Raw genomic sequence first — 22,191 nt, forward strand, 5'->3', positions numbered from 1 at the left:
GGCTGCTCCCCACTCAGGGGGGAGGTGATCAAAGAGCCAGCCACTGAATTCATGTCAAAGACAGTCCCTGTTCCTCTTACTAGGGTACCCACTTGGACACTGAGCTGCCATGGGCTACATTTGTGCAGGGATTCTAGGTTATCTCCATGCATGGTCCTTGGTTGGAGTATCAGTCTCAGAAAAGACCCCTGGGCCCAGATTTTTTGGTTCTGTTGCTCTCCTTGTGGAGCTTCTGTCCCCTCCAGGTCTTTCTATCTCCCCCTTCTTTCATAAGATTAAGTGCTACCTCAGGATCCAGCTATACCACTCCTAGGCATATATCTAAAATATGCTCAAGTATACAACAAGGACATTTGCTCAGCCATGTTCATAGCAGCTTTATTCATAATAGCCAGAATTTGAATGTCCCTCAGTAGAGGAATGGACACAGAAATTGTGGTACATTTACACAATGGAATACTACTCAGGAATTAAAAACAAGGAAATCATGAAATTTGCAGGCAAGTGGTGGGAACTAGAAAAGATCATCCAGAGTGAGGTATCCTAGAAGCAGAAAGACACACATGGTATATACTCACTTATAAGTAGATATTAAACATATAATATAGGATAAACATACTAAAATCTGTACACCTAAAGAAGCTAAGCAAAAAGGAGGACCCTGGATAAGATGCTCAGTCCTCATTCAGAAAGACAAACAGGATAGACATCGGAAGAGGGAGAAAACAGGCAACAGGATGGGAGCCTACCACAGAGGGCTTCTGAAAGACTCTACCCAGCAGGGTATCAAAGCAGATGCTGAGACTCATAGCCAAACTTTGGGCAGAGTTCAGGGAACCCTTTCCATTCTTAAGAGGGTGGTTTCAGCGGGGAACTGTCCCTCTCTCAGGAGCTCAGGTCTCATCCTGATGTGTCACCTGGGAGATGCTTGCATCCTGACCTCAGTCACCCTTTCCCAGGGCTACCACTGATTCATGAGTTGTGTTTTGCTTTGTTTTGGAGACAGAGTCTTAATGGTAACGCAGGCTGGCTTCAAACTCATGATTGCCCTCCTGTGCCCCGGGCTCCCAAAAGCAAGGATCACCCTCACACCCAGCTGCAGTACTTTCTAGAACACTGCATCCACCATGAAACCTAGCTTTGTCACGGAGGCAGAAACCCAGGATGTCATCAGAGACAGAGAAATTGGACCCTTCCTACCTGTATACGTAGAAATGGCAGTATATCACTGCAAATTCCAGCACAAGCCACCAGGGCCTCAGGGCCACGTGGTATCAAAACTATCCCCACCTCCAAGGCTAATCCTTCCTGGAGGCCACAAGGGAGAGCCTCTTGCTCCTCCGAGTTGAGGAATGGGTTCTTCTGCTTGCTGGATATACAGGTGTACATGTCTCTATTCATATTTTGCAGTTACGGTGTTTCACAGTTTAGCTTTCCTAAATTTAAGATCCCTGAACATTAAGCCCATCTCCATACCTGAGCCATCTGCACACAGCAATAAATCAATGTTCGTTCATGATGTCACATTTTCCTTTCCTCCCTCCCGCCATAAGCATTCCTTGGGTTGAGATTCATCCTAGTCATCTGCATTTGCTGAAGTGTTCCTTACATCAGAGGTTCTGGGACTTCTTGGATAAATAAACAAATAAATAAGCATCGAGCAGATGCCTGAGCAGACTTCAGCCCAGAGGTGTCAGAAGAGGAATGCGAGTGGGAGCCCACTGGCCTAGGAGAGCAGAGCAGCTAAGCGGTTGGTTTAAGAAACTCCAGCCTCCGGGATTAGCTGTTCCGGAAAGCAGACATCACTCAAGCCTATGCAGAGTGACAGGAGATGTCTGGTGAGTCTGCAGGTGCTCCTTCCTGCCTGCCAACCTCTCCTGGAAAGCGACGCCAGGCACTACAGATCCCTGACAGCCGTCAGGCAGATCTCAAGACCTGACTGTAGGGGGAAGAGTGACAGGGTTCCCCAGGGAGCAGGGAAAGGGCATTTGGGGTGTATGTGATCAAGATGCCTGTTACATGTATGGAACTGTTAAGAGAGATAAAAGATAATCTATTGAAAAAAAAGAGAGATGGGTCGGCAGTTACGAGCACTGGCTACTCTCCCAGAGGACAGGCATTCTGTTTCCAGAACCCACATGGTGGCTCACGGTCATTTGTGGCGCTAGTTCTAGGAGCCAACATCCTCTTCTTGTCTCTGCGGGTGCTACATGTGTATGGTACATAAACACACATACAATCAAAACACCCATACACACCACAATAAATAAATAAATTTTCTCAATACAGAAAAAAAGTATGTTGGGGGATGAAAGAGGAGCTATCACCAAATCCCAGCTGAGCACACGTGAGGAATGGTTTCCTAGTGGATCACGGCTACTCCTATTGCCATCCTGACCTCATCTATCTGAAGGCAAGAAGGAAGGACAGAAAACGCTGGACAAGACCTACACAGCAGAAGAGCGAGCTAAGGAGGGCCAAGAATGGTGGCTCAGGGCTTCAGATCCAAGCACTGGATGATGGGTCCCTAAGACCTGCAGCCCCACACCCCCAGAAGCCAGACCTACCTGCCCAGGATCCCAAATTTACACGCCAAGAATGCAATGTCCCTGCTCCGTGGAATTTTACAGCTCCAAGGCAATGTTTGCAAGAAGACATTCATGCAGCACCCTGATACATAAAGGAGAAGTGGCCAGATGTGCCTGCACAGGCGCTGAGACTGGGGCCACTGCAAAGCCATAAAACTACTCTCATTTTAAAATTCCTGTTGTTGGGGATACTGAGCAAATCCAGTACTGAGTTATACTTCCAGCCAATTTAAACATTTACAACAGGGATTGGTTTTATGGCTTTTTAAAAAGTGGGTTCTGAGGGCTGGAAAGATGGTTCAGAGGTTTAAGAACACTCCCTGTTCTTCCGAAGGTCCTGAGTTCAATTCCCAGCAACCACAAGGTGGCTCAGAACCATCTATAGTAAGATCTGGTGTGCAGGCAGAATGTTGTATAAATAATAAATAAATCTTCAAAAAAAAAAAGTGGGTTCTGGAGGAGGAATTCAGGTCTCCATGCTTGCACAGCAAAGAACACTATCGCTAAGAACCAGCCATTATCTTTGATATTGTCCTTTGATCACTTCCTCTGATATCACACATCACAATGGAGAAAACCAGCTCTGGGAACTTTTTACCAGTTTGTTTAAACGACATTGGTCACTCTCTCCCAGCTCGGAAAGAATGATAGCAATAGCCATTGCTCCTTGACACTATGGTCAGGCACACTGTCCTGGTTTCTCACACCCAGGCTCTGCCTGCCTAAAGACTGGCTACTAAGTCTGAAGGGAACATGCAGGCCCGTTACCATGGGTCCACCAGCTCTGCTCCAGCAAACTGTGCTCAGGGAGCCAGGAAACAGGTGTCCCCTGAGTGCCCAGAGGATACAGCAAAAACACTGCTAGGATCCAGAGCTTGCTGTGTTACGGTGGGTGGGTTCTCTACAAAAGACCCCAGCATCTGACACCCCTAGAAAGAGAACTAAGTCAGAAGAGTTTTGAGTTTGCTTTGTATCAAGGCCGGGCTCTAACAGTTGGAACTGAAGTTCTTCCACGCACTTTCATACATTAAACCAAAATGAGCTCAGATATCATGATGCCAGAGGCTGGCAGACCACTAAACAGTGACTCCGCTAATCTTGGTCTCTAGGGAGGGGGCGCCATTCACTAGCATGAGCTGTGTGGACGGGAGCGCAAGGCCAGAGTCTCCAACCTTGTGGATTTGAAATGACAGGATAAGCATCAAAATTGACCTCTGAGCTCCATGGACACACTTACCTACCAATGCTCCCCACGACCCCTGACACACACACTCGTACAGAGAAGGATTTCTGACACCTGTTACAACATAAATGGACTTTGAGGACACCTTGCTGAGTAGGTGAAGCCAGACACCAAAGGGTAAACACTATATGGTCCCACTGATAGCAGCTGTCACATTAATAGGCCCGGGGTGCCAGAGGGCAGCTGCCATGGGCTAGAGAGGGAAATGGGGATCACGGTTAATGGGTTCAGCTATAAAGATGAAAAAGTGACAGGCGTGGAGGGTGGAGATAGTTACACCACAATGTGAATGTACCAGACGCACTGAACATACATGTATAACCCCCTTATCATACATAGTTAAAATGGTAAATTTGTTATATGCGTTTCTGCAATTAAAATGTCTACTTTTACAGTTTAAAGGTTTCTTGACGGCTAAACATCTCAGAACCCTGAATATATCATTGTGGTTCTGTCACCAAGACTATTTGCTTATGAAAGGTACCTCAAGGAGGAGATAGAGACAGGAGGACGTCACGTCGTAGACCAAGAGGGCTCCTCAGAGAATTGGGCGGGGGGAGATGCTCCACCTGACCAGCTTCCAGCACGGTGTGGTCCCAGAGCTCAGCCCCAGTGGGCATGAGTTGCCAGGACTCATGCCAGGCGAGCCCCGTAGCCCACCGAGGGAGAAACAGAAGCTCCAGGAGGCCGAGCAACTTGCTCAAGGACACACAGCCCACTGGCAACCAAGGGGCATGACCCCAGAGCAGGCAGACTATGCCGCTGCTTACCAAAGCGAGGCTGACCTCCGGACAGGCAGCCTTGCTGTCACCTGGGCGCTCGTGACATCCTGCCTCTGCATCTCAGCAAGGGCCCAGTGGTCGTGGACATTAGCGGGACATGCTGCCTTCCTCTGCCTCCCCACTCTGTGACCCCCCTGGCCATCTCTACCTGACCCTGTGGTGGCTGAGGGTGCATGATGAGCCAGGTGGAGGGCACAGCAATATCTTGCCCGGGGATGAGGTCTGCAAATGAAGAACCCACCGAGGCCCCACCTTCCCTTGCTTCTTCCTAGTGACACGGATCAGCCAAAACCTACCAGTCATTTAGCTTCTTGTCACACCACACCAAATTGGAACGTTTGCCAGCTAAGGAACACACAGGCAAGGTTTAAATGATCCAGGGGATTTCAAAGCAATTCTTTGCAGAGTCTCCCCACTCCCGGCCCGCAGAAGAGTTACCCAGAATTACAGAGTGAAAAGACGCGGGGGTGCTGCAGCCTTCCCTGCTGATGGCTTAGCCTCCCCCGCCCCCCACATGCTAAAGCCCCACACTCCAATCTGCCTAATTAAAGCCTCCAGGTGATGGGGTTCCCCCGGGGTTTCCTGGGGAGGCTGACTGAGAAGCCAGAATTTTGTCCCAGAGGCATTTTGAGCAGAGGAAGCTGATCCTTGGTCCTCCTTCTCCTGGCCCTGAGGTGCAAACCCTGCAGCCAGGTGAATTGCTGTAAGGCAGGGCCGGGAGCCCTTTCTCATCGCCATCCTTCACAGGGGCTCAGCTAATAAGCCAGAGCTGCTTAGCCTCCCTAATCTCACTCCTAAATCATAACATCTTCTCCGCTAATCGCCTTTATCGATGCATCTGTGAACCTCAGAGGAACTTCTACTCCTTTCTAGAACTACGCTTGTCTCAGAGGAAGGCTTTCTGAGGTGGCGATGCCAATGTCTGGCTCACCCCGACATCCTAGGAACAGGCAATGACCCAAAGATCCAAGCGCCCCTTCTGGAAGGCCTTTCCCCGCCCCATGGTCAGGTCCCGGGAAGGCCCCAGCAGTAAGAGGAGATTTTTTTCAGTAAAGAGTCAGGGGACCCTCACCCCAGAAGTTCATCTCCAAATAGGTTCAGACACAAGGCCACAAGGCCCCACAAATGAGGCTGGGCTGCAGCCACCTTTCCTCAGAGCACGTGCCAGTGAGGGAGTCTTCTTTGGGGGGGGGGGGGGGGGGATATACCAGCTGCTCCTGACAAGATTCAGCAGTATGGTGGGATGAGGCGGAAGAGGATGCATGCGCAGATGAGAACCCTGAGAGGGAAGGTCCTCACGCCAAGGCCAAGTCCTTCCTTACCGTGTTTTAGACACAAGACTCCACATTTCATAACTCTCCTTGTGGTTTAAAAAAAACATCTCTATACAGTGGTCCAGGGAAGTGATTCTCACTCTGTAGGTCACGACCCCTTTTGGGTTTGCTTATCAGATATTTACACTGTGATTCATAACAGCAGCAAAATTATGGTTATGAAGTAGCAATGGAATAATTTTATGGTGGGGGGGGTCAGCACAACACGAGGAGCTATATTAAAGGGTCGCAGCATTAGGAAGCTTGACAACCGCTGTTCTAGGGGGACTAGAGTTGGAGTACAGCCTACGGCGTAAAGAGTGTACTAAGTGTTGGAGAGATGGCTCTGTGGTTAATAGCACATGTGATTCCTGTAGGAACCTGAGTTCGGTTCCCAGCACTGACCTGTCCGTAACTCCAGTTCCAGGAGACCTGATGCTTCAGGCCTCCCAGGGCACCTGTGCTCGTGTGTTCACACACACACACACACACACACACACACACACACTTAAAAATGAATATATTTTTAAAAGTGTAATGGTTTATGAGCAAGATACAAAAGGCTAAGCTGGCTTATCAGCTGAGCCCCCGTAAAGGATAGCTGTGAGAGAGGGCTCCTCGCCCTGCCTTACAGCAATTCACCTGGCTGCAGAGTTTGCACATAGGGGATCCTCAAGCCCAGGAGAGGCAGGACCAAGGATCAGCTTCCTCTGCCAAAAATGCCTCTGGAACAATACTGGCTTCTCCGTCAGCCTCCCCAGGAAACCCTGGGGGAACCCCGGGACCTTTTGCTGGATGTCCGTACCTGGCAGCTGTCATGTGGCAGGAGCACACAGTGAAGCAGCCCATACTCCCTTCTCCGTGATGCTCCATGAACGAGACTGGCACTTCTGTCACCCCGAACCTCCCATCCATCCGCCCAGGGCCAGGAGGCAACGGTAATCTCTGCTCTTCAGACTTCCCATGATGTGAACTCAGGGGCCAGGTGCAGTATGACCAGCTGCCTCTCATGACACCTTTCCCATCATGGCAAGTGGCACCTCAGGCCGTGAGCCATGACAAGCCCTTCCTTCTTTAAGTTGTCGTGTATTTGCCACAGTGATGAGGAAAGCAATGAAGACAGCCAGGGAGACAAAGTTAAAGCCAACTGAAAATGTCTCCCTTGCCCTTGGCTCTCTCTAGTCTTCCTGTTTCTGTAGCCACTGTACCGACCAGCAAGAATGCCCCACCACCCCACCTGTCCAGACATCACCCATCTGCAGCAAAGGACAGCCTGACCACTGTATCCTTTGTGAAACCATCCAGCCACGCCAGGCCCTTTCGTGGGCCCTTTCGTGTGCCCTTCCAGGTTGCAGGGAATGACGATAAGCCGACCTCGTCCTTCCAACTTGTGATGGCACCTTACACAAGACTCTTATCTTTGCCTAAATTTCCTTACGACAGCTCCGTCCCACCTTCCCTTTCTTTTGTCAAATCCAAGGCGAAGGAGGCATATCAAGCACAGGGCTGACAACACTGATACATCTCAGTGTGAGTCCACCATGTTGCCAGCACAAAGACAGCACTGCTCAGAATCCACGGGGAACCCCCACTGCCCACAGAGCACAGAGGTTCCTGGGTGCTTCAGGCTCCTTAGTCTCAATACATATGGCAGGACAATTCGCTGACCCAACCCATCTATGTGCCTTGTGCCCTGAGCTTCCACAGACTGACTTACTCCTTTGGCCGGGGACACCCATGACCTCCTTTCCCAAGGAGCACAGGCAATGATCAGGATGCCCACATTCAACTCTGAGCTTAGAGACCTCAGAGAAGTTATTTAGCCTCTTTGTACCTAACTTACAGCTTTGAGGGAAAAATGGAAACGAGGATGCCACCCCACTGTCCTAAGGAGGAGTGGCCAGGATGGACAAGGCTGTGTGTGCCAAGCACTCAGGACAGCGCCTGTACACTTACCCTTCAAAACCTGCCTTCCTGACCTTCGGAGCCTTTTACATGATGTGCTCCATGGTCCTGACACTGATGACTTAACCCTTCCATACGTTCCATCAAGAGTGTAGTACCGTGTGCCTGACAAGTTAGTCCCTACACCTCTACCCTCTTAACTAGAATGGATGCTCCCTGGGGGCAGGGTCCACACTTAGGTCAGCTAAATCTCCCCGGGGGCTCCGAGGACAAGCTGGCCCAGTCAACATATGTCCTGCAGCCATATTGCAGCACACAGATGGCTTCCTACTCCAAAGAAATGACCGAGAGGGCTGCCTCCTCCGGGTGATTATATACACACACACACACATATATATGTATATACACACACACGTATATATGAAAATATTTCATATATTGAAATGAAAAGTCAGACATTTGTGGTTTGAATGAGATTAACCAATGGTGGATGCAGCAGAGCTCGTGTGCAGACAGATGGTCCAGAGGGTGGATCTAACTTTTCAACATTCGGAATGATGGTATCATCTACAAAGGTCACACACACGCCAGCACACATACAGGTACACACACACACACACACACACACACACACACACACCACCCTTCATAATGTTTAAGGTAAACCTAGGATTTTATAGCTGTCATTGGCTGCCTGGGGCCTCATACATCACATGCAGAGGCTGCAAGTTGGACCTTCCTGATTAAAATGATCTCTATCCTTCTACTCTCAATGCACCCATGATCAGCGGGGGTTTACACAAGAAAGCACATTTCACCAAAGCCTAGTCATAAAGGGCTTGATTCTCAAAGGCTCAAATGATTGGTTTTCTCTGTCAGATGGAGGTGTTGAGAGAGATACATTAATCCTCTGAGCAAGTGGGCATGATCCCATTTACACAACACTTTGCACTGAGCCCACAGAAGCCTGAGGAATGCCCTGTGCCAGCATTCTGCCCATTTCACAGCCCAGATAACCAGTGTCCTCTGCAAAATCTAGGCGGTCAATACCAAAGCATGACAACTGGTCTCCAAGCTCTGTGTTTCATTCCTCAGGGGGCTCACGTGACTCAGAGAAAGTACCTACCAGATTTAGAACAGACCCACGGAAGATCATGGTTCCAGATCTGAGGATATATCAATATACCCACAAGCCGAACCAACCTTGCCCCTCCCCTCTGGCTAGGGAATAACTAGAGTTCAAGGTCTCAGAACTAGGAAGGATTGAGCTTAGAGACCAGGAGACTTGTCTCTGGAGACACGTTCTTCACCCTTAACTTCGCCTGCACGAGTGTTCCTCGCCTACCCCATGGTATCCACAGGTTAAAAGACACAGTCGAGAGGCAGTGGCCATGTCTGTGGGGTACAACCCCCCAGTGAGCAGGATGAAGGGGTCTATGCGTCCAGTCACCATGTACTGTAAGCTGAGTTTATGCCACAGCCTCAGCGGCAAGGGCAAAGCGCATGTGGTCCCTGCCCTCATGGAGTTCAAAGGCTAAAGGCTAAAGGCTGTGTCATTTCATTTGCAGCCTGCCATGAGCTGCCATCCAGGGGTCCATCGCAGACTATGAACTAGGATGGCTATCTATCCTACCTGTGACTGTGGCTGCTGGGAACCGGCTGGGAACCTCATCCTGGCCCCATAGCATATACCCACCCAGCCCCTACCCCTTTGGCAACAAAACAGTAAAATCAACGTCATCTTCTCTACTCTCAACCTTAGCTAAGCGCTGACTGCTCCCTAACTCCCTGAAGCCTAATTACTCGCCACTGTGCCTGCACTCCTGGCTGCTGTTTGTTTTCTCTGTCCCCTCGGACAGCCTCCGAGTAAGGCAGAGTGAGGCATGGCCAATGATATCAAGCGTTCCCCCAGGTGCAGAGATGCTGCTTCGACAGTGCCAGCTGCTTGGCTGTCCTTCCATGCCATCCTGTCCCCTTTGAGGTCAGGCTCCTCCATTCAGTTCTGTACCCCTTTACAGCAAGGATGGGGTGCCTTCCGGCTCAGAGCTTTGTAGAGAGCCAAGCAGACAGACACCTAGAAATGAGTGTTGTGTTTGTTACAGCTGCTTTGAGTACAGGGCCAGGCTAGCTTTTTATTGAAGTCTCAGAGGAAGCTGTGGGACCAAAACCCAACAGGACACAGTCCCGCCTACCAAGGGCAAGGCTCCCACTCCGCCCTTCCACCCACTGAGTGGACTCTCACTTCTTTCCCAAGGAGGATATTCACAACTTTCCCAAGAGAAATACTGAAAGGGTCCAGTATGGTCATTTGTCTTCCTTTTTAGTGAAATGCCATGTCCCAATGCCTCCTCAGTAATGGACCGCATTAAGTACAAAAAAAATCCCATCTTCGGTATGCGACTCAGCCTGGAATCCCATGCTAAGACTGCCCCTACCGGAGGCAGCACGTGGCAGTGCTTAATCACTTCCATTTTTAACCCAGGCAGGAACACTCCTCAGAGTTCAACAGAGAGCCGAGTGGGTGCATTCTGGGGTGCAGGAGGCCTGAGAGTGTCAGGAAGAAAGTCAGGAACCAAGAATCTGAGAGTCAAGGGGCAGCAGGCGGCCCAGCAGGGAGAAGAATTTGCTAGCAGCAGTTCAGATAAGGGGGGAATTTTTTTTTTTTTAATTGCAAACAAATCTATATCAGAGCCATACCAAGAACCAAACTGATGTTTGTGGCTGCCAGGGACAGGCACACCTCATTCCTCAGAGGGGCATCTAGCAGGGATGGGCTCATTTCCCTAATTTGTCTTTTCTATCCCCATTCGCTATAACTATGGATCAGGAGAGAGAGGCTCACAAATCAACACCCCTCCCCACTACTTCTTTTTTTAAAGTCGGGGTTTCAGATAGCCCAGGCTAGCTTTGAACTAGCTACAGAGCCAGGCATGGCCTTGAACTGCTACTCCTCTTGCCTCCACCTCCTGAGTGCTGAGATGACAGGCATGTGCCACCACCCTCAGTTTCTGCAGAGCCTCATGCATGCTAGGAAAGTACTCTACCAACTTAGCCACATTCCCAGTCCACATTTTATGAGCTGGTTCCAGGAGGGGCTTTTAAGGCAACCAAAGCATTCAGTATGAATCAGTAATGGCAGACACACTTCTATCAGAACCCACAGGAGGGAGGGCAGAGTCTGAAGCCAATGGACAACTCTGGTTAATAACAATGTACAAAATATTGGTTCATGCATGCAAATGAAACGCCCCAAGGCAAGGGGTAAATAGCCAGGTGTAGGTGAGTAGGACCGGGTAAATGGATCCTTCATTTTCTTTTGTCTGTTCAATGTTTTATAAGCCTAAAACCTCTCTAGGAAATGACTGAGTATATTCCCGGCCCTCTGTTTTTCATTCCATGGTGGCCTTGGTCCTCTCATTTGCATAACAAGAGCATCAATAGCCCCTACGTGACGAAGCAATACAGAATGTACTCAGAATGTGTCCAACTCCTGGTGCCCCAGGGCAGCACTACCATGCGCTGGGTACCACTGGGAAACTATCTGCCAAGTGCCCTGAGTCTCACGGCAGCCTGGTAAGGAGGGTAGGAACTTCTGTATCCTCATTACAAAAGGGAAGACTTGAAACTTCCATGTTAGATAACGTCAAGGTCACATCACCAATAACAGGAAGCTGGGATTCAAACCCAGGCCAGCTTTCACTACACCATCCACCATCTGCAAGATGGTCAGACGCAAGCCTTGTCCAACCTCTGGAGATCTTTGTACCTATCCAGCATGACCTCATTTTATTCACAGCTAAGAGAGGCAGAGAAAGCCCAAATGCTAGTAGGCAGGGGCTTGGTAACACTGACACTGGAACCCAGACTTCTGCCTCCCAAAGCGTTGGATTCACTTGACCCCATACCACCCTGCAAGCAGCAAAAAGGAGGTGAATCGATGACAGATAACTGTCTTCCTCAGCCTCCACTTGTGATCAGGTTTGGTGGCTCTAACACAATTCTGTCCTTGTAGCCTGTACATGGCACTTCTCTACCCAATCTTGATGTACTTTTTGCAGTTCAGATCTCCTCCTCCCCTTCCTCTTTATTTCTCATGTTTTTTGCACCTCTGATTTCTGAACAGGGCATCTGTGAGACCTGTTGCTGGGGTACTGTTCAAAGACTTCATCTATTCCTGGTCCAGCTCTCATTGGTATACTCCCATTGTCATACCCCTCCCTGTCACTTACTTTTCACACCTGCCTTCACCTCCACCCAGTACAGAGGAAAAAACAAACAAACAAAAAAACAAAACAAAAACCAAGGGCAGAGTCACAAAGCAAGAGGATCACACGTTCCCTGCATCCAATGCCTACGTCAGTTCCTCTGCTCTCCTGAAATGCTGTAAGGCCCTCCATCACCAGCCTGCTCCTCCCAGCCTTCCTCCCAAAGGAAGCCACCAGGCATCTCAGAATGCACGTTCACTAAGAGGAAAGGAACTTCAACCTAGCACAGCCTCTACAGGAGGGCTGAGAGCCCCCAGCAGCAGCAACAGAGTCTAACAAACACCTCCTCTTTCCTTCACTTTCTTTTTAAAGATGCAGGATGCCCCAAACCGAACTGCTGGGTCACATAACTGACAATGAGGCACTCATCAATCTCAAATATGGGGTTGGGTGGGGATAGGACAGGAGAAGCCTGGATCCACCCAGTTAGAAAAGAAAAAAAAAAAATTGGAAGTAAACATTTTTCTATGTAAAAACGTTCCAAAATACAACATCCTCAGAATTCTAAGTCCTCCAGAGGCAGGACACAGCAAACGAAGACATGTTCATTTCCATAAGACAAGAGTAAACATTTGGGGAGGTGTGTGGGTAACGCACCCTCATCAAGTTCCATCCACAAATGGCTTCCCAGGGCTTACAGTGTCCCAGCTTGATCTCATCACCAGACTGAGCAGGGGAAAACCCAACTGTGTAACAGTCCTGTAATGTGGGGTAGAGGAGGTGTTACACGCCAAACACCACTAAGGGCTGGGAGTGGTAGTAGAGGTACTCCCAGCCAGCCTGTGAAAAAGATGTCACTCTTACCCCTGCGTCCCATGCTCCAGATGGGAAAGCTGAAATGCATGCTGTGGCTGCAGAGGGTGAACTCGGCTTTCACGGTACGCGCTCCAGATCGGGGAGCAATGTGATGATGGGCAGAATGGCAAGACACTATGACAGCCAGTCAGTGTGGGCTCTACTTAGGATTGGGTGGCCAGGAACAACCATTAGGACTTGGATAGGACTTGGAAGTGAAGAGCAGAAACCCATGAGAGATAAGGTCAGAGGGGTCATAATGCCCAGAAGCCTTAAAAGCTGCCCAAGGCATCTGCATTCCTGAGGAAGCATCTTTTCCTTCAGGCCAGGGTTGAGAAGAGCCATCCTTAAACACTCCAGGTGCTACCACCAAGAGAGGCCTGGAAACTCTTTGGTTCCCTCTATGGACTGAATGGGCTCCACTGCCCCAATCCTCCTTATGTTGAAGCTCTGACCCTCTCTCTGTATGATAGTATTTGGAGGTGATGCCTTTGAGTATATGGGATGAAAATTAGGGTTAAGTGAGACCACGATGGTGGCATTCCTATGATGGGATTGGTGTCCTTATAAGAAGGAGAGAAGGAGGAGTTGGGGGGGAGGAGGGGAAAGAGAAGGAAGCCTAATTGTTTTTTCTCTACCATGGGAGCATGCAACGCAAAGGCAGCTCTCTCTAAGGTAGGCAGAGGGCCCTCACCAGTCACCAGAAAAATCAGCAACTTCATCTTCAACTTTCCATTGTCCAGAACTATGGGAAAGCATCTCTTCAGCCACTCAGCCTGGGACGTTCTGTCATAGCAGCCAGTGAGAGACTCAAGGCCCCCGCCATTCATTACTATTGCATAGCGTTTGGCCACACCAAGCCTTCGGTATTGCCTGCTCTGTATAGACCAGGGATTTTCAACCTGTGACTCATCACCCCTTTGGGGGTTGAACAACCCTTTCACAGGTCACCTAAGGCCACCGGAAAACACAGATACTTGTGTGAGGACTCATAACAGTAGCAAAATTACAGTTATGAAGCAACAACAAACATAATTTTATAGTTGGGGGAGTCACACAACAGGAGGAACTGTATTAAAGGGTTGCAAGCATCAGGCAGGCTGAGAACCACTGATACAGACAGTGAAAAGAAGTATCTAAAGCCCGGAGGCCAGATCATGCCTTCACATCTCTGAGGGAAAATTATGAATTTTTCCATAAACGTCACTGGCCAAAATAAATTATTTTTATTTCCCTGTATGAAAAATAAATAAATAAATACTTTGAAATTTTCCTGTGTTAAACCAAGTCTTAACTTCCTTTTTTTTCCCCCCCAAGACAGCATCTCTCTGTGTAGCCTTGGCTGCCCTGCACTCACTCTGTAGACCAGGCTGGCCTCAGACTCAGAGATCTGCCTGCCTCTGCCTCCCAGAGTTCTGGAATTACAGGTGTGCAGCGTTGTGCCTGGCTGCAGGTCTTAAGTTTTATTAAACATTCACAAATGATTTCTCAGTGCTAGGGTGATCAAAGGCAGAGCCTTGTGCATAATCAGTAAATGCTCTACCAGAAAACTAGCCTCCAGCTTAACGTTCAAACACTGCTCAAATGCCTACCTGCAAGTGTCCAGCAGCACTCTAGAGCAGGGCTCATTTGCATATGGTGGACTCATTGGGAACCTTGTTAGGATGCAGATTCTGATCTAGTCGAAGTGAGATGGAATCTATATTCCTAGTAGGCTCCTGGTGATGCCCCACAATGCACTTCTGGGCCCCAGCCTTGTTAGCACCAACTTGGAGTTTTTCTTGGAAACACCCAGCATGCCCTTGAAAAACATGGACTCTGTCACGCTCCTGAACGTCTAAGCTGGAGCTCCAATGCATCTTCATCACAGCAGCAGCCCAGGATGACAGCCTTGGGTAAGCATCCACCTGCTCCCCAGGTGCCAGCCACACCTACACCTAGCCACACAGACTCTCAGAAAGGAAATGCCTCCTGCAGGGCTGACTTTAGGCCTCTGTGACCCTTCATTGGCACATGGCTTTTCTGGGTCAAGATCTTGTCTACTCTACTTGACTGTAAGCTACCTAATGGAAGAGGCTCCCTCTTGTAACCTGCTTAGACTCTATAGTATGTGTCTAAGAGCAAATGCTTGCTAAGATGTAAAGTAGAAAGAGAGGAGGCAGGAGGGAAAGCCCCTGCCTGTTCTCAGAAGAGATGGTGGTAAGAAATACAACACACTTGGGGTGGTTTAAATGAGAATGGCTCATGCGTTTGAATACTTGGTCCCTGTATTGGTAGAACTATTTGGGAAGGATTAGGAGGTGTGGCTTTTTGGAGAAGGTGTGTCATGGGCTGGACTCGAGGTTTCAAAAGCTTTGTGCCATTGGCAGTATGTGTGTGTGTCCTTCTCTCTGCCTCCTACTGTAGATCAAGATGTGAGCTCTCAGCTGCTCCTGCCGTGCCTTTGTTCCATGGTCATGGACTCTCTGAAACCCCAATTAAACTCTCTGTAAGCTCAATTAAACACTTTCTTTCATAAGTTGCCATGGTCACGATGGTTTGTCATAGCAATAGGAAAGTAACTTAAGACAGCACCAGACGTCAGGTAACTCAGAGACGAGACCTTGAGGAGCCATTAACTGACCTTTATGTCCTCATCTTTGCAAATACACCATGAAGACTCCTCTATGCTTTCGTTCTATCATCTCAATCACTGAGACCTTTCTATGTCTAAGCCCCCACTATGGACACAGTCAGCACAAAGCAAAATTTGAGTATAATTATTGCTAAAGCATGGGTTGTTTCTCTCATTTCCCTCTTTACAGAAAGACAAAGCCAGTCCCTCCTGAGGCATAGAATACACTGCTTTAAAGTCAATGAAATGCTCTTTGACAGGACTAATAATTCAGGGACTCTGATAGGGTACAAGAAAACTCTAGCATGAGAAGTGGAGTCCTATATACCTCAAAATGCCAATTCTAGAATGTCAGGTCCCTGGAATGACAGAAAGAATCCAGTGCTGCCTTTACATGTGGGCATGACTGAGGGCATAGCCTTTTGCTCAGGGCAGTACCTGAACAGAAAGGATGAGTTCAAAATGTTAATGACAGGACAGTACCACTGCCTATGGGGTTGCCAAGGTGATGCGTTGATGCAGAAATAGATGTCCAGGCCCAATTGGAATTACACTGCTGCTTTGAAAGTCCTCACTATTCCTCCATACTCCAAAGTCCTTCTAGAAGGTCTCTGGGGAAAGAGACGTCCATGGTGTTGAAAGTACCAAGATAACTTAGAGCTCAGTGGTTCTCAACCTTCTTAACCCTGCGACTCCTTAATCCAGTTCCTCATGTTGTGGTGACCCCAATGAAAATTAGTTCATTGATACTTCATAACTGTAACTTTGCCACTATTATGAATTGTTATGTAAATACGTGTTTTCAGATGGTCTTAGGCTACCCCTGTGAAAGGGTTGTTCAACCTCCAAAGTGGTCATGACCTACAGCTTGAGAACCACTGGCTTAGAGAGATGACCAAAGCCTTCATAAGCACATGGAGCCCAAGACACAGATTAGGCACACAAACCAGGGTTCCGAAGCCAAAGTCAGTGCCAATGAGTTGCGGCATAACTTTGGGCATCTTGTGTCTTCACCACAGACTTTTCCTAACCTAAAAAGACACTGCCTTACGGAGGCTGACATCAGAAGCCTGGAGCTCTGCACCCAAGCCCACTCCTTTGCCCGGGGGTGCCAACTCCCACACACAGCCCTTTGCAAAGCCTCGCCAGATTCTTTAACTCAGAGCAGGCAAGCACCATTCTGCCCTCTCCACTGGTTAGAAAGCGCAGAAAATTATGTGATTTGCCTGGCAACAAAGTAGAAAAATTCATCAATAGCAAAATCTCCTGTCTCCTTTGGGGGTTTCGAATTCATCACCCTACTGTATTCTCTTCACAGCGACCCCAAGAGATGGATCCAGAGCTAAAGCCCAGACCTGCCCTGTGAGAGGCCTGGGCAGCTTTCATGTGCCTGCTGCCTCCTGAGGATTGTTTTGCTGGTTTAAGTGAAACCTGCCTGCAGCAGAATAGACCGGATGTTAATCCTGGGACCCTACCACACCAGATACCTCAGAGAAGAACATTGAAGGGCTTCCCAGGACAAACACAATCCAACTGCCTGAGGAAGAGCCCAAAAATCAGCTCAGAGTCCTCCCTTTCCGTGGCTGGGAGTGCTCCCACCCTGGTAGGTCATCCCACAAGGATACCCACCACAAGCTATGGATTCGTTATCCCAAGAGGACCGTCAAATGCACACAGTGAGCAAAGGCAGAAACGACAGGCACCAGGGCAAAGCCAAGGAAGCAAGAGAGCAGGGGGAATACACTGCCTTTAAGACAAGAGGCAGCATTTTTAGACTCTTGAATGTGACCTTCGTAGTTGCTGGATAAAGAAAGCTCTGGTGTTGCTTAGCAGCGCGGCTGACGAATGTCTATAGGTTTCATTTCAACACCACACAGCTACCCTTCCTCACTCAGGTTCCTAAGAGCGCCTCTCCCAGCGTTAGCCGGATCTGTCCACGTAAGCACGAAGTCCAAGCTGGGTTAAATGCTGGCAGGGAAGGGGAGACTGTGTCTTACCAGGATCTGTGCAGTTCTTAGCCAGCGGAGTCCCATTTATTGGTGCCATCAACTTTCTATTTCGCCACGTGTCTGGAAGCACACGTTTGCTAGCAGAAGCTGTTTTGTGGCCTGGATTGGAGAAAAACAAGTCAGGAATATATCAACGTACTTCTTGAGTTCTCAAAAATGACCTTACGCCTGTGCATCTAGCTAGGTCGGGCACAGACACTGGCTATTTATTCATTTTTTATTATTTTTGATTAAATATATTTGTGAGTGTGGGGGGAGTGAGGAGATGTGCACATGAGTGTAGGTGTCCACAGAGGCCAGAGGAATCAGATCTGCCTGGAACTGGAGTTATGGGTGATTGTGGAGGCCCTGCGGAGGAATTGGCCTCAGGTGTTCTGGAAGAGCAGCGTGTGCCCTTATCTGCAAAGACGTCTCTCTAAGCTCAGGTTTGGCTATTGGGGCCACCTGTAGGGAGTGATGCGGTGATTGGCAGTGCGCTGTCACCTGCCTGCACCCAGAATGCTGCTTCCTGGCTCTAATCCATTGTTGCCAGTCTCACATGGGTCACTCGCTGTGTGATTGACCTTGGACAAAGACCTAGCCGGTCTCAGCTGCCTCTACCTTTCCATCTCCACACAACAAAGGATTTCAATAGGAGCATTAAACCCTTTCTCAGGAAACCCGCTCAGGTAGTCCCCACCCTCGGACGCCCAAATGTGTGTGCTTGGCCAAGTGTGTACACACCTCACCCAGGGTTCCGCTCAAAATGAAACTCTGATTCCGTAGGTGCAAGGTGGAGATTGAGAGTCCATGGGACCACGCTGTCATGCTGTGGTCCAGGGGTGTCACACAGAGCCATATCAGAGAAGGCCTCTGCGCAGATAGTAAGCTCCGGAAGCTAACTCCTGCTCTAGGCAATAAAACAGTTCTGGCTTTCAGACTACACCTTAACTCTCCATTTACCTGTCCCAGTGCTCTCCGTTGTGGCCCCTCCAGAACGCCTGCGTCTCACAGCCTGCACAGCTTGTTATTTCTTCTGTTTAATTGTCCAGCTGCAAAGCCCTGGCTAGTGAGGTGTTAAAAATAAACTTTCTGGATCTCTTTAGAAATGAGCCACTCCTCAGCCTTCTATTCCCAAAGCACAGTCTTGTGTTGAAAGACAGCGGTGTCTCTTTTTAAAAAGAAAGTTTAACCAGGTTTCCTTTGCCTTTCTACATCACCCGTTCAGATCTCTAAATGGTCCCAAGACGCTATGTTAACGGCCTTTCTAAACACTCAGAAAGGTGCCCTCCCTCCGCTGGCCTCTGCCTCGGTGGCTAACTTGACGTTTATTTCACACGAGAGACACCCCAAATGTTCACAGCACCCACTTCTGAACTATCTAAGCGATAAATGCCCTTTAAAGGTTAAACAGGAGCCCAAATCCCCTCCCCCCCCCGAAATAAACATTTTATAAGTTTCTTTTCTTTCCCCACTCCGCCTGAAATTTGCTTGTCTTAACAGACCCCGGGGCCGCCTTCTGCCTGGAGGAGTGTAGACCACGGTTCTGCACGCCAGCCCTCCCTTTCCGTGGGGATTAAGCAGAGTTAAGAGAAGCGACGCTGGAACATGGCAGCAATCTCCCGCGGGAAGAGACTGCCTCGCTCCGTTTGAGGTTGGGGAGGAAAACCAGGCTACCCATTTGAAGCAGACAGGTGCAAGGGGAAGAGCAGAGACCCAGCCTGAGAATCTGCGTCTCTGGGGGACGGAGCTATGCAAAACAAGGAATCGGGCCGCTCAGTTTCACGCACCCCAAAGCAAGAGAATTTACCCCTGCCTGGGCCGCCGTGAGTTGCCCACTGCGTGCGCACGCTAGGGACAGATGTGCAGGCTTCGGTCCCAGGAACACACACCTACAGCCGCGTCCAGAGCCCCCAGGGAACTTGAGCAGTTCAGCGGAACGGTCGCCACAGTCCAGCGCGTGGCTCAGCCCTCCTGGGTGCGCTCTACTCGCCAGGCGGGGAGGGGGAACCCCTGGGGACCAATCTGGCAGAGAAGGAGCTAGAGCCGTCCTGAGACTTCCCAGCTCAAGCCCCCCTAACTCCCCGGGTGGAGACCATCCGTCCCCACACCTACCCAAGCTTCCGAAGAGGCCGGACGCACAGCACACCAGCGCCAGCACGGCGCATACGAAGCCAACTTGCTGCGGCAGCATCTCTCGCCTCCTGCGAACTTTGCGCGGCCGGAGGGGTCCACGGAGCGCCATCTCGGTGCGCCCGGCGTTCCCGGGAGAAGATGCCTAGCTAGCTTCAGAGGTTGGAGCGCTGTCTGTGGCCCAGCGGCGCTGGGGCTGCAGCGGGGCGATGCGCACGCACCTCAGAGGCTAGGGGCTCCGGGGCGATAGCTTCATGGTCCGTGGGCAGGGCGAGCGCGGGAAGCCCTGGTGGAGATGCCGGAGGAGGGGGCACTCTGCACGGCCGGAGCTCAGAGTTCCACGCGGGGCGTGCGCGCTGCGCGCACCATGACTCCTTGGCGAGGAGACGACGCCTGCACCGCGGCGCTGGCGGCCCTGGCTGGCAGGCTTGGCGCAGTCCGGGCGCTTGGAGCCGCTACCTGCCCGCTGAGCCTCGGCGCGCTCCGAGCCCGCCGGGAGCGATCAGAGCTTGGCGAGCGCCCCCGCGCCCAGCGCCGCGGCGCCCACTCGCAGCATCCTCCTAATCCAAGTTTAGCCCCGGCCGCCCCGGCTGCCCGCCCGCGAGGCTCCTCTGCTCCTCGGGAAGCAGAGCCCGGGCGGCCAAGTGCGTGCAGGGGGACGGCGCGCTGCGCACGCGGGACTTGAGACCCCCTCGGCCAGCGACTGCAGCTCGGGCCCTCCGGCGGGCGAACTGCCCCGGGGAACTTTCTCTCTGGCTCCTCGGCGGCCGGCGCCTGCGTCTGCGAGGCCGTGGCGCCTCCCGCAAGCTGCTCTCGCCTCCCTACTCCTCCCCTCCAGCCCTCCCGCCTCTCACCCTCCCTCCCCTGCACGAGCACACCTCCCCTAGGGCGCTCTCCCAGTGCGCCTCTCCCTTCCCCCTGGGGAGGCCCAACTACTGACCAGCATAATCCCCTTTCCTTGCCCCCCTTCTCCCCCCCTCTAACCCTACCAAGCCTAAATGAGTCTTTAGCATCTGTGGTTGCTGTAGTGAGGAACAGGTTATGGCACCGCCAGGACTCTCATAACTAGGGTTTCTGTAGAGCTCTCTCGCTCGAGTCCCGGCTCCCCACGAGCCTGCGAGCGAGCGAGCGACCCAAAGCGGTCACCACCACTACCCCGAGTAGCCGCCACTGTACAAGCAGCTTAATTGCTCGCTCAGCGCTAACAAACAGGCTTGCACCAAGCCAACCGACGCCCGCCGGGACCGGTTACTGCAGGGCTCTCTGGGATAACTGGGGACCTGTGCAACATCGACCTACAAAAAGCTAGTAATCTGGCAGAGGGAGAAACCTGGCATTTCAGCGGCTCCGTGGTCAACAGTTGCGAGCTTTTGATGTTTTGCAATCTTACAGCTTCGCAGTGCTTTCTGGTTCGGGTTTGTTTTTCCTCTCGGCTCCCTAGTGCAAACCTCTTTTTAAAGGTGGCAGGAGTGAAATTTAACGGAGGTGTCATCCAGGTGCGGACAAGTGGAGGGGACCTCTGCCCAAAAAGATCTCTCACACTTCCTGCTCTGCCATTTCTGTCCTGTGCCGATCTAGGGCCTACTAGGGGTTAAGGCCACTTAAAACCATTTTTGGATCAAGGCCAACTCTGTTTAATTAAATAAATACATACCCAGCATGCGCGGGTCCTGTGCCAAGCGCCAGCCAGCCAAGAAACAAAACAACAACAACGGGTATGAAGACCCAGTGTCTGCTTTCAAGGAACCCTGAAAGGCTTCAGGGGAGGGGGCTGTCCCTCAGATACATGCCTGTTAAGCGGGAAGTCAGTATTTTGCAGAGAGAGCCAAGCATTCCCTTGCTGCTCATTAGGCCACGCTGTGGTTCGCAGCAGCCAAAGGCATTGCCTGGGAGCTCAGGAGACATGCAGGCACCCTAGCTCTACTGAGCAAGAAGGTGCATTTTTAACCAGGTCCCCTGAAGGCCTTGGGCACAGTCAAGTGTGAGAAGTTCCCTTCTGGGGACTGTCCTGAATGCCTTCTCCAGCCGGCCATTACCTGCAAGGCTCCTTTGTACATCATAGGCAATGACATTTTACATTTGTTAGCCAAGCATAGGGGACACAGGTAAGGTACCTGGAGGGGCAGGGGTGGGGATCACTGTTTCAGCATCTTCATTTCTACACTACTCAATATGGTCAGGAGAATGGGTGAGTTTATTAAGTATAGAAAAGAAAAAAAAAAAAAAGGAAAAGAACAAATGGAAGGCAGACCAGTTGGTAGATGTGTAGCAAAACATCATCAGATCTGAGGCTTACAAACACCCAGCAGAAAGTGACCGGGGAAGCCGAGGCAGTCAACTGCAGTTCTTAGTTGAGCTTTCTCTTCCTGGATGAGCTTCCGGAGCTTGGATCTCACTGCAGGCATTTTTATACCATGTGATAAACAATAGTAACATCTTTGGAAAGGGGTTACCTTCTAGCTGCTCTTAAAGACACAATGTGTTTATTCTTGGGCATTTTACTGCTTTTTCCCTCCCTATCACAGAGTTGGGGGAGGGAAGCGCATCCCCAGACGGGATCTTGAG

At 50.4% G+C, this 22,191-nt stretch overlaps 1 protein-coding gene across 2 annotated transcripts in view; it reads right to left on the reverse strand.

Annotated features, from left to right (window-relative positions):
* The window catches only part of Slc24a4 (solute carrier family 24 member 4), a 125,380-nt gene extending 105,642 nt beyond the window's left edge, over nt 1-19,738 (reverse strand). For both annotated transcript variants that reach the window (XM_055593065.1, XM_055593062.1), the window contains exons 1-2: nt 19,609-19,738; nt 17,503-17,613 (exon numbers count right to left, since the gene is read on the reverse strand). In XM_055593065.1, the coding sequence (XP_055449040.1) occupies nt 17,503-17,613; nt 19,609-19,738 (241 nt within the window). The remainder of the gene's footprint in view (nt 1-17,502; nt 17,614-19,608) is intronic.
* Between the last annotated feature and the right edge of the window lie 2,453 nt (nt 19,739-22,191).

Source organism: Psammomys obesus, unplaced genomic scaffold, assembly GCF_907164565.1.
Source record: "Psammomys obesus unplaced genomic scaffold, mPsaObe1.curated_primary_1811, whole genome shotgun sequence".
Lineage (NCBI taxonomy): Eukaryota > Metazoa > Chordata > Mammalia > Rodentia > Muridae > Psammomys > Psammomys obesus.